This window comes from Dromiciops gliroides, chromosome 2 (genome assembly GCF_019393635.1).
Source record: "Dromiciops gliroides isolate mDroGli1 chromosome 2, mDroGli1.pri, whole genome shotgun sequence".
NCBI classification, from domain to species: Eukaryota; Metazoa; Chordata; class Mammalia; order Microbiotheria; family Microbiotheriidae; genus Dromiciops; species Dromiciops gliroides.
The window spans coordinates 551,718,276-551,735,830 of NC_057862.1; the positions used below are offsets into that span (position 1 = coordinate 551,718,276).

General features: G+C 37.1%; 1 protein-coding gene across 4 annotated transcripts in view; it reads right to left on the reverse strand.

Moving 5' to 3' along the window:
- Positions 1-1,168: 1,168 nt before the first annotated feature.
- Positions 1,169-17,555, reverse strand: part of ENTPD6 (ectonucleoside triphosphate diphosphohydrolase 6) — a 68,523-nt gene continuing 52,136 nt past the window's right edge. For all 4 annotated transcript variants that reach the window (XM_043989724.1, XM_043989722.1, XM_043989719.1 and 1 more), the window contains exons 11-14: positions 14,381-14,521; positions 7,577-7,633; positions 4,047-4,159; positions 1,169-3,021 (exon numbers count right to left, since the gene is read on the reverse strand). In XM_043989724.1, the coding sequence (XP_043845659.1) occupies positions 2,923-3,021; positions 4,047-4,159; positions 7,577-7,633; positions 14,381-14,521 (410 nt within the window). In that variant the 3' untranslated portion in view covers positions 1,169-2,922. The remainder of the gene's footprint in view (positions 3,022-4,046; positions 4,160-7,576; positions 7,634-14,380; positions 14,522-17,555) is intronic.

The window sequence follows — 17,555 nt, forward strand, 5'->3', positions numbered from 1 at the left end:
CTTTTTCCCCAGTTGGGTGTATGTGTGGATGCATCTTTAGAACTCTGCACTTCTAGCTTCTGTCTCTTTCTGTACTTCAGTTAAGCCCCATGGCCTTTCCTTCCAAATAAGATGGCCTAATTTTGGCGCCAAATAAAATGGCCTCCTAATTTTAGCATTGACTGGCTTGTTTAATTCTTCAGTGAAGCCAATTTTTAATTTTAATTTTTGCCTCAGAAAAGGAACCTTTACAGTTACATAAAAACTTCCAATTGCTTGTCTTCTCATTTTTGTCTCTTCATTAATTTTGTCATTAACATATTTGCTATTATGAGCTGGTAATCTGACTGTATACAGAAAACTAACTCTGAAATGACTTCTGTGTCATTAATCAGTCATCCCCTGTTTGTTTAGGGCTAATCAATTTCCCTTTTTGTTTTTTAGTGATCGTCACCCACAAGAAGTGCCTTCTACATTCAAAGAAAGTATTAGCATAGTAAGCAAATGGAGAAGCTAATAAGTAATCTTTTTTTTTTTTTTTTTGCCGGGTAATGAAGATTAAGTGACTTGCCCAGCTAGTACGTGTTAAGTGTCTGAGGCTGGATTTGAACTCGGGTACTCCTGTCTCCAAGGCCAGTGTTCTATCCACTGCGCCATCTAGCTGCCCCAAGTTCTCTAGTTCTATTGGTTATCACCATAGAGTACTTTTCTTTAACAGGTTTCCTCCTTTGGACTGTTGCTACTCACTGGAAATCCCTTCCTGTATGTCCTGCACCATGGGCATAGCTCCCTCATTAGGAAGGAAATAAACCTTTACAGAGTGCCTAATATGTGCCAGGCAAGGTGCTAAGTGATTTACAAATAGTATCTCATTTGATCCTTACAACCACCCTGATGGATAAGTATTATTTTATTTATCTCCACTTTACAGCGAAGAAAACTGAGATTGACAGAGGTTAAGTGACTTGGCCAGGGCCCCAGATCTGAACTCAAACCTTCCTGACTCTAAGCCTAGCGCTCTTTCTACTGTGCCAGCCAGCTGCCGCTAACTCATAAGCATTGTTTTTACTGATGACAATACAAGATTAGACTTGAGATTTAATGACTGAACCTTTTTGTACACTCACTCGTCAAGCACACAAAGAATTAAAGATGACGGTTGTAAACTTTTAAACTTTTATTTTGGGGAACGTGTACAACACTTGGCTGTTTCAGATATTTATGGGCACAGATGTTTTTTAAGGAAATGACCAATGAGTACCTAAACATTGTTTTGGCAGAACAAGAACAGTGACTGGAGGTGACCAATATACAGAGACAGTACCATGGAGGTAGTTTACAGTTAGATGCTTGGAGATCATTGAGGTGAGTTAGTACCTAATACTAGTAATTCTAGTACTAGTATTAGTACCTGAAATGCCACTGCGTGTTAATAAATATCCTACAATCTGTCTGTAACTTCAAGAAGAGTGGAGAGGAAATTTTGGGAACTTGAATCCAGTTTCAGATGGAGCAGAAAAAAATTTCACAAAGTCAGTGTTTGATGCTTTGAAACATTTCCCTTGATTTCCCTGTAGCACTGACACTGTTCCAGTTACCAACCCAGCTTGGCTGCAAACCTGGCTCAATGCAGCAATACATTCACTTGGACGAGGAAGACAATGCCCAGAGGAGGGGGAGGGACACTCAGAAAGTCTGAAAAGTCAGTGATCCTTCAAGTGAAGAATTTTTGAAAAGAAAAAAAAGTAAATGCATTTATATCCATTAATGCTCAGAATTTTGCTCATCAGTTAATTTCTTGTAGCCAGCCACACATAAAATGAAGATGAAATTCTACCACCTTTTATGGTATCTTCCCTGGAGATAGAAGTGTTTACAATCACAGTGACACCTCTTCTGATGAGGATAAAATTAAATCTAAAACCAAACCTTGTAAGCATATAACAGGGCAGGTCTCTCTGGAAAAAGTGAATTTGAATATACATACAGAGATAACCATTTTCAATTCTAAAGTTCACCATAGCCCACACACTTAGGATTAGTCTATCCTACCAGGGCTCAATTTTCACTTTGTCACCCCAAAGGGAAGACAAAACCCACCAAATTGTATGTTATCTCTTCACCAACTTCTCCTAGGGGCAAATGGAGAAGTTAAGGTCACTATGAAAGCAAACAGGTAGAAACAGAAGTATAGGACGGACATAACCCATGTTCCACTGGGGAAGGAGGGCTTCACAGTACTGGAAATGCTGGAAAACATGGGGATCTGTCAGTGCATCCTCCTTTCCACAACTTTCTGGCCAGTTGTGGAGGGGGTTGTTATCTACTGGCTGAAAAAAACTGGCCTAAACTTAGCTCACATAACTCTTGTGTCCACATAAAACTACTGAGAGACAAAAGAATCCTGTAAGTAAATGAAGAGTGCCTAGGTCCCTCATGATCCTCTAGAAGAACTATACAAGTCTGCCTTGCCATCAATATGGGTTGTATGGACACTGAACAAGTTACACACTTCAAAATTGGACTAAAAATGCATTCTGGACTGAATAAAACAAAGCAGTCTATTGCCCACACACTAACGTCAATGGATGTGTACCAGGGGTTAGCACTGAAAAGGCATCACAATGCACCAAGAGAAACTGTCCAAAACATAAATAGTGAAGTCTTCGTTAAAAATCAAATCATAATAAATTAGGATTTAATTAACACAGTTGGGAAATGTTTACTTGGTTGTTCACCAAACTGTTCCCAAATGCCATTCAATAGAAGATGGAGTCACATAAATTCCACAAAGGTGTCAGGTTCTCATGGAGACTGTAGCAATTTTTGTGGAAAAACTTCCAGAGTAATATCGCTGACTCCTCATTAAGGTGCTCAAGGGCTCTGCTCAAAATGGGTTTGGCAGTGTTCTCCAAACTAAGGCTCACATGAAGGTCTCAGGCACTAGGAGACTTTGTTCTGTTGTCTGCTGAGCGAATCAATGTAGTGAAAAGTGGCTCCCAGGGCCCAGCTGGTTTCGATGTCATCAATTTTCCGAGCCAGCTTAAAGAAGAGTGAGAGAGAGAGAGATCATGTTAAAGAGTGTGGTTAATGATCATATTAAAAATTTCACAAAATGAATGTTAAAAATAAATTATTTTTTTTAAGGTAAAAAAAGGTCATATTAAAAAATGTGATATATTGGATAGAAGGCTGAAATTGGCTTCATGGTGACCCTGGTTCAAATCCCACTTCTGCCACTTGGTAGCTGGCATAATCCTGGACAATTCAGTTACTCTCTCTCAGTCTCAGTTTCCTCATCTGTAAAATGAGGGGGTTGGGCTAAATACTTCTGAAGTTCCTTCCAGCTCTAAACTGTTCACTGGAATCTATGCTAAAGTAGGATACATACAGGATAGTCACATCTGATTACTAGCAACCAACGCATCCTAATTGATATGGGATACAAAAGTATCTGGACCTGGCCTCAGACACTTGACACTTACTAGCTGTGTGATCCTAGGCAAGTCACTTAACCCCAACTGCCTCACCAAAAAAAAAAAAAATATCTGGACTAACTCTAAAGTGTGATTTGATCACTTCATTATGTAGCTTACTTTTTCTTGTTTTCTTTTAACAAATTACCACAGGTCTATTTTAAAAGTTTATCCATCAAAAAGATTTAATTTTAAAAAAGGTTCATCCATCAAAAAGGTATAACTTTATATACAAAAAGGTATAATTATTTATTTTATGCCCTCATTTGCAAAAAAAATATGTAAAATATACTTAACTATGCATATGGTGTGACCAAATTATCCTCAGAGTACTCCTCTTGGTAGGAATTCCTTGAAATTTTTAACTCTTGGTATGGTCAGAATTTAATACTTCTCTAACTCTTAAAAGTTCTTTTGAGTTCTTGTAGCTATTTTTTAAATGAAATTTATGTTACTATCCTTTTCAAATTACCATAATAATTTCTAAAAGGAAATTATATTGGAGATTTCTGTGGTAGGATTACAGCTCTTATAATTCTGTTGTAAAGGATTATAGTGTTATTTTTGAGTACAAAAATAGCAGACACTTACCTTAAGCACTTTGGTTTTTGGAAACCCAAATTCTTGAAGTAGCAAATTAATATAGGTAAGATCCATACAAATAAAAGGATTCTCCTGTGGGTTAACATCCATGGTTCTACAAACTAGGGGAAATAAACAAGGGAAATCACACTCTATGTCATAGCTAGTTTTGAAGTAGTTAATGTAACAACAAGAATTAGCTTATTTTTCTTGATATAATAAATATGAAGAAAGCTGCATCTTTCCCTTATCTTCTCCCTTTTCTATGACTCTACACATGATTCAAAAAAGTCATTGTGAACACTATCTATTTACATTGCAAAAGCAACACATGCCTAGCTCAGAATAATTCTGTGACATTTTTGAGACCAGCTACAAAAAAAAAAAAAAATTGCTTGGCGATTTCCTTCTATGAAGGGTTATGGATAAACAGAAAAAAAATCAACAGGATCTGATAGAAATAAAAAGAAACTTAATTTAAATGATTAGAAGTTTTGTGGGGGTAGAAGATAAAAAATTAAACATCTGATTTAAAAATTAAGAATGGTAACATAAAATGCTAGTCAATTACAAGATTATTTAAATTGCAGTTTCAATTCCGTGTTACAGTTAGCTTAGGCCAGGAGAGCTTGGGCCAGAAAGAGAAGAAAGGGAGGGAGTGACTGAAGGGAAAGGGAATGGAGAAAAATGAGAAGACAGTCAGAGAGGAATAGCTTGAGGGAAAAACAGTGAAGAAGGGTTAGAAAAGAGCAGAAGAAATGGGGAAAAAAAACCCCAAAAACCAGGAGGGGAAAAAAGCCTTAGTACGTTAATAGGTAAAGTGCTATTTATTATGAAATTCAATTGAGGCTTCTCGCTTCCGAGAAAGAATATTTTTACCCTTTCCTTTTGCTGATTATGATTGTAATTCTGTCCATAGTTCTTTAGTCTGCCTAAGTATTATGCTGAGGAATTCTTACGCTATGATGCTGTTATAAATTTGCTGGAGAGAAATGTTTCTCTGGGTTGCAATGACAATGACCAGTACATTGTTAAAATGGACATAGTATACCTCTGCTTTTCCTTTCTTATATATTTATCAATAATTTGCAGACACAGAAACACTTATCAAATCTACAGATGACAAAGCTGGGAAGGATAATTAATATTCTGGATGACTCAATCAGAATCCAGGAAATTCTCAAAAGAATAGTATGATGGGCCAAACAGGTTCAAGAAACCAAGGGAAAAATTATTGTACTGAGAAGACATGGTTGGGAGGCCCAGGATAGGGGCTGCTAGGTGGTGCAGTGGACAGAGCACCAGCCCTGGAGTCAGGAGTACCTGAGTTCAAATCTGGCCTAAGACACTTAACACTTACTAGCTATGTGACCCTGGGCAAGTCACTTAACCCCAATTGCCTCACTTAAAAAAAAAAAAGAAAAAAAAAAGGAAGGCCCAGGATGGAAAAAAAGGCTTAGAGTTTTAAACTGACATCAAGCTCAGTGAGAATTAAGAGTGAAGCTGGTTATTAAAAATGCTAATTAATCCTAGGGGTTGTATTACAAGTAGTATTGTGTTTGGAATATGAGAGGGTAAATGTTCTTCTTTCAATTGATCACGTATTTTGGGTACTGTGCTCAGATCTAGCTGCTATATTTTTTTTTTAAAGTAACAAACATTTTAATTTAGTTTTGGGTTCCAATTTTTATCCCTCTCTCCCTCCCTCCCCTTCCCTCTCCATGAGGCGGTAAGCAATCAGATATAGGTTATACATGTACAATTATGTAAAACATCACCATATTAGTCATTTTGTATGAGAAAACTTGAATAAAAGGAAAAAAAATGAAAGAAAGTGAAAAATAGCATGCTTCAGTCTGTGCTCAATCAATATAGCTGCTGTACTTTTTTTTTTTTTTGGTGAGGCAATTGGGGTTAAGTGACTTGCCTAGGGTCACACAGCTAGTAAGTGTTAATTGTCTGAGACTGGATTTGAACTTAGGTCCTCCTGGCTCCAGGGCCGGTACTCTATCCACTGTGCCACCTAGTTGCCCCGGCTGCTGTACTTTTTAGAGAGTCCTTGTTAAAGTCATATAGAAGAAACAGTCTAGATAGTGAGGGATCTAGAAAGTATTTTATGTGATAAATGGTAGAAGGAAATAGGGAGGTTTAAGTCTAAAGAAGAGATCTGTTTGGGGGAGAGGGAAGTGGCTTTATAGCTATATTCACATATTTGAAGGACTGTTGCCTTATTCTTTATAGTTCTAGAAGGCAGAACTACAAGGACTTATATAGGTGCAAATTATAAGGAAGCAATTTTTGGTTCAATAAAAGAAAGAACATTCTCATAGAGGTATCTAGAAAATGGTATTTTGTTTTCTTTCACAACCTGACTACTATAGAAATGTTTTGCATGCCTACACATGTATGACTTAGAATAGCTTGTCTTCTTAAGGGTGGGGGGAGGAAAGAAGAGAATTTAGAGCACAAAGTTTTTAAAATGGACATGAAAATTGTTTTTTTTACATGTAATTGGGGAAAAACAAAATTCTAAATGAAATTAAAAAAAAGAAAATGGTATTTTATGGGGTCATTAAAAAGATTCAAGTATAAACTATATGTCAGGTATGTTACCTAGAAGATTCCTTTCGGGAAATTTTTTCATGGAGTGAGTTGAATTTGAATACAGATAGGATTCCTACAAACTCCAAGATTCTAGGTTAGTGTCCTCAAGGTCAGATGATATCCAGCCAAGGACTGGGGTTTTCCATCCCTGCCCTAGCGACATTACCTCACCATTGGCATCCAATCATGGACAATTATAAATTAGTTATTTTATACTACTGAAGATGTTTACTCTGGCTTTTCTTAAAAAGCCAAAGTACATTCAGTTCTACATCTATTATTGAAAGTCTACTATGTGAAAGGCATATCCCTTAAATTGAATAAAATCTGAAGAGAGATAACTTTTAATGTTTTTCAATATAAGAGAGAATGTAAGTTTCTTGAGGGCAGGGACTGTTTCTGTCCTCATATCACCAGAGTCTGGTGTACATTTAAGACATCTACTAGGCAGTTAGCATTTGTTGAATTAAAATGGAATTGAATTTTGGAGCATATATACAAACAATTTCAAAATTGCAGTTGTAGAAGTGAGCATTTGGAACTTACCAACCAGGTAAAGTAACATTTCTGACCCAAGTACAACTAAATTCTGTGGCATAAAGATGTATAAGACAGTGATCTCTTATCAACTGGCTACCATTTGTGTACTCATAAGAACAAACAATAGCTTTTATATTGAATTTAATGCAGCCCATATAAAATATTAGAAAATATCATGGGAGCAAATGGTGATACACAAAATTTATAACCAACCACTTTACATCTGATAGTGTAAAGATAATTAATTATTAGAAAGGTGGTATGGTCTAGTGGAAAGAATCAAGAACTGAGAATCCAGAATATCAATCCTGGCTACGTGGCTGCCTTCCATATTGCTATGGAAACTGTCCTTTGGGCCCTACTTCCCCCCATGCAAAAGGCCTAACTTTACTTGCCATATTTTGCTGCAATTTCAAAGTCTTCAACCGTGAGACTGCCTCCTTTCTCCTTGTCTGTAAAAAAAGAGAAAGAAAAATGTTAATTTTTATGAAGATTTTGGATTCCAAGTCATCACACACAGGAATCTGTGATTTCATCAGCTAGGGAATGTTCTATATGGAAATTCTTTCTACCAATGCCAGACATGGTCCATGACTTAGCAAGCAAGTTCCCCTTTGGAGCCAGTCACTGGTAAGGCTATGTGACTTTCTGAGGGTCACACAAGTTAGTGTCAGAGGCAGGTTTTGAAATAAGGTTTTCTTGACTCAAAACCCATCTCTCTAATCATGATACCATGCTGAAGATAGTACAACAATGCTAAAGATGAAATATGGAAAACTGGTGCCCTGTAGTGCTGTAATTAAAGTTCTCTACAACAATTACTATAATTATCTTTGCCTAATCAAGCTTTTAGGATAGAATGGTGCTGATAACTGAATCTGCAAAAACTGTTGCTGTATTTACTTACTGATCAAAATCTTTTCTTATGATGATAGAGCTTCATGAAAGGTATGCATTCTCTCCAAGGTCATAAAGGGAAAAGGGGGAGAAAAATAATCAAAGGGCCTTGGAGGGCTCTTTAATTACAAAAGTGTCAGGCAAGAGAGGAAAATCACCAAGTAGATACTTCCTTGCTCTACAGATCAATACAATTCTAAATCTAGGTTCATAAAAAAATTCTGATGTTCAAGTGTTTCCTTAGCTGTGGAACAGATCTGGTAGGTGCCTTCTGGAATAATTTTTCTGAGCCTAAAAAACAAACCCAGTAAACACAGTTGGCTGTTCTCAAAAATCCTCCTTGGAACAGTAAGATCTCTTTCAGTGGTATTCTGCAGAATGAGTGCAGGCATTAAAAGCTTGATTCATTTCCCTTTGGGAGGTTCCAAAGAAGACTATGAGGTCTCATTCCGAAGTCATTTGTCTGAGTTTTAAAAACAATTCTGTTTGGCTTTATACCTTCAAGAGTCACCTGGAGAGGCTCTACAGACAATCCAAAGGTGACACTGTTTAAAATATTTTTGAAACTCCTCTTTGGGAGTCTGGCATAGTTTTCTGAATATCCTCAGTGGTGGTCACTAGATGACTGTTGGAAATAATCCACAGGTTATTCAAAGCTAAGTGTGGTAATCAAACTAAATAATACCAGTTTTGGTTAAAAATAAATGAGGTGTGACTCTCTCTTGTATCTGTATGTACATAAATGTATTTGTGTATATATGCAAACTTGTATATATACCATATAGACATGTGTGTATGTGTATACATGTGCAAATATACATATATTTTACCAGACCTGCGATATTTTTTTTGGTAGGGATTTATTGGTGAAGAATTCCTGCAGATGAACACCTTCTCTGCACATTAATAGTATTACAAAGTTTTTTGGACCACCAAGAACTTAAGTGACTTCTTAATCAGGGTGGAATCAATTTTAAAACGAGATAAAAGGACAGAGCTGGAAGAGACCTTAGAGATCATTTAGTCCAGAGGCTAACAGATGCCTCAACAAGTTTATAGATTGATATCAGGGGGTACATGAACTTGGATGAGGAAAAAAAAAATATATATATATATATATATCAGTAGAATTAATTTCCTTTGCAATCCTATGCATTTTATTTTATGTATTTTGTGAAGGGGTTCAGAGGCCTTACCAGACTGCCACAGGGGTCTGTGATTGAGTTAAAAACTCCCCATTCTAGTCCAACTCTCTTATTTTATAGGCCCAGAGAGAAGCACTACCTTGCTCAAGGCTACATGGGTGGTTCATTGCACAGCCAAGATCTGAACCCAGATATTGAGACTCCAAATAAGGGCTCTTTCCAATTCTAAAACTGTTTTGAACAGTGGTTACATCATTGGAATTAAGTGTATAGTTTGCCAAGGTGAGAATACTCATTTGGATTGGTAAATTCTTCTATACTTTTCCAGGGGAGGGGGAAGTTTTATTATTTTCTTGTACCTTGAAGGACTGAACTCAAATAAGAGTATGAATGTTTTCTTCTTGTTGTTTTAGGATACATTTCCCAGGACATGAAAAATGAACAGATTAAGGGGCAAATAGTATGTATTGCCTTTATGGCTAACTAAACCAACTGTAGCCTAGATTGGAGTTTCATAACTTTTTTTAGTTTGTGACACCTGTGAATTTGTTGGGATATGAACCAGGGAACATGCTCTCCCCTCCTCCAACTCCCAAACCATCTGTCTACCCACACTGAAAAAAACATTATGTAACCATAGAAATAAGGACTACCTGTCTTCCTTTCTCTACCATCATTTACCATCCAATACTTTAACCAGCATGGTCAAAAATTGGCTACGGGCACTGAATACTAATGGACACATACAGTGGTTTAAAATTTGTAAAAGATTTAAAACATATGATCTCACTGAAAGCTTTTACAACAAACCCTGGGAGTTGCGCACAAAAACATCTTTATCCCCATTTTACAAGTGAATTTGACAAATGGTTATATAACTGGATGCAGGATTTAAACCCAGATCTTCCTGACTCCAAGTGCAGGACCCTATCAACTATACCCCAAGAAACCCAGATCATCCTATCATCAAAGGAATCTTCAAGAAGAAGATGAAGCTAAATGGAAGACTAGCTCATAGGTTATTCTTGGAGAGGTGAAAAAAGAAATTAATTGAAACATATCATGGGACATTTTATCTTCTTGTGTTTCAATGCTCCTGATAATTATTTGCAAAAAGACCACCAAAGAAATAACTGCAGCTTACACCATAACATCTGTTGCAGATTACAAAGAGGCAGAGACATTCTATAAAGAACTCTAAGATCCTCCAAGTTAAAATCAACATATATTTTGATATCTGATGACTTTAATCCAAAAGTAGAAATAAATGTGGGTGAAAATATGTTGGCAAATATAGCTCAGGATAATGAATTAGAGAGGCCAAGGACTTGCATAGTGTAAAGAAGTTTCATGTCTATACATCATTAACTCTCCCCCTTTTAAAAAGAAAAAAATTCCCAAGACACTGGGTATATAAATCACTGAATAACATCATCAAAAAAAATGAAACTGACTCTGTTTTAAAAGAGAATACATTACTGTTATGGGAGTTATTCCTGAATCAGCCGTCTGTGTACAGTCAGACAACTAACTTGTTAGAGCAAAAATCCAAATCAATACGAAGCTAAAGGAATAAAAATGAAAAAGATAGAATATACAATTAAATCTCTGACCTGTCTTATTTAAACAAACTACTGATACCAGGAAATAGAAAATGGATGGGAAAGTGATGTTAACACTGGTTATAGCTTTTTCATGCAGATATTTAATCAACTGTTATAATGAAGTCAAAAGTGCTTAAAAGCCTCAAGTCTACACTTGGGAAATAGAAAGGTATGACAGCCATGGGCAACACTCATTTGGAATATAAACTTGTTTTAAAAAGTTGTTTAGAGGAGGTTGTTGGCATTATTGCCTCATATGGGAGTGAGGAGGAATAGAGAGAAAAATTAGTTTAAAGAAAGTTTGGTAAATGTTATCCTGAGGGCATTTCAAGAAAAAAATTGTAAGGAAAACAATACATAGAAGTAAGATGGAAAATATTTTTATAACAAACTCTCCTCACCACTAAGGACAATGAAACCAACTATATTTGAACTCTAAGGTCACAGTACTGGATGTGCTTATAAAGAAAGTGAAATGGCCCTGAAGAAAGATGGGAAAGGATGGACTACACCAGGAACACACCAAGAATATCTGTGCTGTAGGTGACATAATTTTGAAGGCAGAGGCATCGATTCTCAAGGTATCTGAAGGAAGGGAAGATAGCAAAAGCACAGGGGGTGGGGAGGGGAAGGGGGAGAACAACCAAAAACTCAGACCTCATTATTCAGGAAAAAAAAGGCCAGGAGAATATCAATAATTACTACTGACCAATAAACCTATTCCCTTACCTATACAAAAACAAAAGAATAATCCACGATTAATAATCTGAATTTCCTTGAATAATAAAGGAGAGTATTCTTGATGGAATGGATTAAAAGAATTGGCAGGTTTTGGCAAGTGACATTTAACAGCAGATTACACCTTTACCATCAAACATTTGATTGAAGGATATGGAGAATGTAAAATCTCATTGTGCTTTTTTTCTGTTGATTATAAAATAGCATTTGATTCAGAAGACCTGTCTTAAATTTTTAAGAATTTGTCTTAAATCTTAAATTGTCTTAAAATTTCCAACAAGGTGACCCATAAAAAACACATCAAAATATGTAAGATGTTTGGTAACCATTAACAACAAGTGAAGCAAGGGCAGCTAGGTGGCACAGTGGATAAAGTACTGGTCCTGGATTCAGGAGGACCTGAGTTCAAATCCGACCTCAGACACTTGATACTTACTAGCTGTGTGATCCTGGGCAAGTCACTTAACCCTCATTGCCCGACCCCCCCCCCAAAAAAAAAAACCCAAACAAGTGAAGTGTAAGAAAACAAGATGTAGACTTGCCAAAGGTATATATAATCATAGTCATGGAAATCCAACACCAATTCCACAGATGAATTCTATTAATTGCATCAAGCTCTGGATTACTGCAGAGCCTAAATGAGATTCAGACATCCAGAGGAATATGTCTCATCTCACAGAAAATATACAAAGTGGATGAAGAATATTTATTGTCCAGACTATGAATAAGCAGTTGAATAGACAACCTACAAAGCTCTTTCATCAGTATATATACATCATGGACACTATAAATGGACAATGAACTGGGCATAAATGTAAAGAGGAAGAGAGTAGGGCAGCTAGATGGTACAGTGGATAAAGCACTGGCCTGAGTTCAAATCCAGCCTCAGACACTTGACACTTAACTAGCTGTGTGATCCTGGGCAAATCACTTAACCCTCATTGCCCTGAAAAAAAAAAAAAAGAGGAAGAGAGTAGGTTGTGATGCCTTTGGGACTCTGCAAAAGTTCTTTAATTAGCCCAAGCTGCTTCTGGAAACAAAGGCCCACTTCTTTAATAGCAATCTCTCTGTCTGTCTTTCTCTCTGTGTGTGATTCCAAGTCATAGGACACCCTGGATCCTAAAAGAACTCATGTTAAGGACTGCTCAAAGGGCAACATAAAGGTTCAGAGCAGACTAAAAAAAGAATTATGCAAATTATTGATGTAAAGGATGTAATCAAAGAAATGTCTGGGTGAAAAAGAAGTTACATTGGTCATATGACAAGAGCATGGGACAGCCAGTAGATAGCTCATGTGTTCTTTGGTATCATGGTAATGTCAAAAGAGAAAGAGGAAGGCTCCCAAGACACTGGGTGGACCTTCTGTTGAAAACTTATTGGAAGACATAGACAAAAATCACATGGGATGGGCAGGCACTGGTGAATTGCTCTAGACTGTTCAAAGAATATTCACATTAAAATCACAGTTCTATTGGAGTACTGCTTATTCCAGAGCTGTCAGAGGATCCTGAGACAGGTGGTAAATTTGTGTAATGATTCCAATCCTAATTTGCCTCTCCACCCCAGGCAGTATGCTTCTATTTAGGTTTTAGTTAAAAATGGAGATCAAAACTCTTAACCCTGGCTTATCTGATTAGGATAGAGAAAGACAAATTAGGTTCTATTTCTAGATCATTCTAAACTATTCAGAACAAACTGGTAAGATTGAGTAAGTAGGTCTTTTCCACTGCAAATCCTTCTTAGACAAGGAGAAACTTAAGATATAATCAGATAGGTGGCAGTGGTGATGCAAAAATAACTTGCATTTGCATAGTTCTTTACAGTTTGCAAATTTTTTTCCTCAGAAAAACGATGTATTCTACTCCAAATTCCAATTAAAGTAAAAGTTCAAGGGTGGGGACAGTGATGCTCTGTCCAAGGTGTCTGTTCCTAAGACAGGGTTAAGATGCTGCTTTGGCTATGTTCCATGGAAACTGGCTACATTTAGGGTCAATTTATAGGTATAAAGGTCACACCCCTGTCTTAAAGAAAAGTGTCATAAGGTATCTTTTAATATAAAAAAAGAAGTGATGGTTTCATGGTATCAATGAACTCACTAATTCCTAGACACTAAGCTAGTACAGCTCCTTAATTCAGAATTATGACTAATGGGGCGGCTAGGTGGCACAGTGGATAGAGCACCAGCCCTGGATTCAGGAGTACCTGAGTTCAAATCCAGCCTCAGACACTTGACACTTACTAGCTGTGTGACCCTGGGCAAGTCACTTAATCCCCACTGCCCCACAAAAAAAACAAAAAAACCCAAAAAAACCCCAAACAAACAGAATTATGACGAACACAGGCAGTCCTGGTGTAGTGCAGAATCAGCCTTAGACATGCATTCTAATTCTTCCTCTGATACATAGCAGCTGGTTGACTGTGGGCAAATTACTTAATGCCTCAGAGCACCTGGCAACTCTATAGGGCTATAAGATATGGAGAAGGTGCTAATCCACTTTTGTAGGAGTTTGCTCATTGGGAATCCCCTATAGCAATAAAATAACAGGTCTGGTCTACTATTCCTCTCCCAACTTTCATTCCCACCTCTCCCCATTCCACAACCCCACTATAATAAGATAAGCTTTCAAAAGTACTGTCAGTGATTGCTAAAACAGTTTCAAGAATATTTCCATAATCTTATCTCCCTGATTCCTCTGACATGATATTTAGTGAAGGGGAAAAAAAGTCTTTCCAGAGGTCATACAAGAGATCTGGAATTTGGAGACCACGCTAACTCTAAACTGGGCATGAAAAAGACAATGAATGCTATACTTACCTATGAGACCAACATTTGCTGCAAGATCATAATAGTAAGAAAAAGCATAAAAATCCAAGTTCTTAACTTCTTCAGTTTTATGCACCTTATTATGAAGGATTTCTGATACTCTTTTGGAGCACAATTCATACAGGTGAACTCCTAAAAGCAAAGAAAAACAGAAAGTTGGTTTTGGTTTCTGAAAATCAGTAAGCACACATATATGTATGCTAATGGTTCTCTGCATATTTAATTTGTGAAGTAGTTCAGTTACACATGAAACAAAGATGCCAGATATACCAAAGAAAATTCATATGCTTCTTGTTTTCTTAATCAGTGCTGGAAATTACTAAACTACTAAATGATGATGGAGAGAACAAGTTCATAATTTATTGGGCTCAGTGAATTTTCACTACCCTAACCCCAAATAGAAAAAAATTTATAGATTGCATGGCTAATGAGATGATGATAATAATCACTGACATCTTTTTGGAGCTTTAAGTTTTGCAAAGAGCTTTACATACTTTGATCTTCATAACAATCCTGTGACGTGAATGCTACAGGTATTATCATCAACACATTACAGATAAGGAAATTGAAACTCAGAGACATTAAGTGATTTGCCTTAAGTTACACAGCTATTGTAAGTATCATGGGTGGGATCTGAATCCAGGTCTCACTCTACTGAACTCTTTACAATATTACATTATCTCTTATACTACTGTCCATAAATGGGTGAAAATATATGAATTATGTTCTGAGAATATGAATATTTTCTGAGAAAAGTCATTGGTGTAAATTCTGTATTCTCCCCTTCTCTACAGCATATGTTCACTTAATATTATAATCCTTACTTTTGCCTCTGATAATGAGGTGGCCTTTCTTCTCACCAAGGCCACCCCCTCCACATGTGCATTTAATTGCATCCCTTTCCATATCCTTCAGTAGATAACTCCCATAGCCATCCCTTATCTTCGATTTCTCCCTATCACTGCTTCCTTGACTGATGCCTAAAAACATACCCAAGTCTCCCCTATCTTCAAAGAAAACATCACTAGACCCAGCCATCACATCACTACTATCCTATATTCTGCTTTTCTCAGCTAATTTCATAGAAAAAGCAACCCACATTCGTTGCCTCCACTTCCTCTCCTCTCATTTTCTTCTAAACACTTTGAAATATGGCTTCCAACTGTTTTATTCATATCAAATTGCTTTCTCCAAAATTACCAATTATTGCACAATTCCCAAATCTCATAGCCTTTTCTCAGAGTTCCTTTGTAACCTTTCTTGACAAGGCTGATTACCATTTCTTCCAGGACACTTTCTACATTCTGGGTTTCCATGGAAGTGCTTTCTTTTGGTTTTCCCCATACTCCTTTTCAATCTCCTTTGTCAGCTTATCAACCACATCACAGGTGTGTAACCTTGGTAGAGTTCTTGCCTACTCATTGTCACAAAGCCCACACATCCAATCAATCAGATGCTGAATCTTATCATTTTTGTCTCCTCCAAATCTCTTATATCAGCCCCATCACAACCACCATCTCTTCTTGGACTTTCCAAACAGCTTCACAAATGGCTTCCTGCTTGGGCTTCACTGCCCAAGTGATTTTTCCAAAGCTTCTCTCTTGACCATGTCTCTCATCTGCTCAAGAAGCTGAAATAGCCTTTTGTTGTCAAGATAAGGAAGCAATATCAGTAAACTTCTCAGAGATGGTGATCATTTCACCTTTGTCTCTGTGTCCCTGGCATCATGCCTGTTAGAGGGTGGGAACTAATTAGATTCTTGTGAATTCATTAAAATAATACAACTCTATGGCTCTTTTAAAAGGGACTTAGGGGATTGAGAAAACAGGAACAAAGTTTCCAGAATAATAGAGGCCCAGCAATGACCACCACAATGATATAATTTTAAACATCACAATTATTTGGACTGATTTTGTACAGTTTTTCCGAAGAGTTCTGAGTTCAAGTGGTGGTGTCCTCATTTTAAATAGAAATCAAATGCATATTAGGGATAGGTGATTTGTACTAAGTTAACACATTAACACATAGAATTAGGCTTACAAGATCTCTTGATTGGTTTTGTATAGTTAAGAAAGGTATATGAAATTAACTGAAATGAAAAGCCAAAAAGGTACCTCTAGACAAACAGGGAGACTATAGGTAATTCTAAAATCATTTATGTTCTATTCTGATACATTTCTTGGACATGAATAGGCCAAGTAGCCTACTGGTAACACAAACTTCCCTTTCTTTTCTATAGTCGATGATGGGATTTCCCTCCCTTTCCTTCTGGCTGTAGGAATTATCTATAATAGGCCATTCTTTCCCATTTTCTGCTCCATAATTCCTATTTCCCCAGAGCCAGTCAGTCCAGAATAAGGTCTGGGGTGGCAGGATTAGTGGAGATTAATCCTCCCTCCCACACCAGTCCTCCCTTCTGTGACATTTGCTTGGCAGCTTTCCCAGTCTCTGTCCTATCTTCTCATCACTGTCCCTTCAGAGGCCTGTCTCTTAACCCCAAATTTATGGTGAAACGTTCAGGAGAAGAATCTTATACATTAGCCCTTTGTGTACCCAAATATCTACCACCCTTACCTTTATTTTTTTTCCCTACAGGGTTTAAATGTGGAAAAGGAGAAAGTAGAAACATAGGAAAATAGGAGGGCAAACTTTTTATCTTCCATGTGTTCTCCATTGTTATTAGATAAAACTCTTTAAAAAAAGCCTTACATGGGCTATTTAGGCTTCCTTAAGGATAAGGGAGAAGATATGAGCCTGTGTTCTTTTTCAAACATGGACCCTGGTTAAAAGACACAGATAACTGAGATTATATAGCCCTTTAAAGTGTGCATATTTCATTTGAACCTTACAACAATCCTCTGAAGTAGGTACTGCAATTATTATCCTTGTTCCCATTTTATACATGAGGAAACTAAGGCTGAGAGAGATTGACTTTCCAAAGGCCACATAGTAAATATCAGAGGCAAGATTTGAACCGAGGACTTCATGACTCCAAGTCTAATACTCTAAGATGACTTGCTTTAGTGGACCAGGTAGCAGGAGATAAAAGGAATAATGGGAAAGGGAAGTGTCCATGAGGTTTCATATTGGCCCTCCATGGTTATTCACCCTGAAACTCTGGACCCCACCACCTCTACCTTTTGTTTCTATTTCACATCCAAACTCT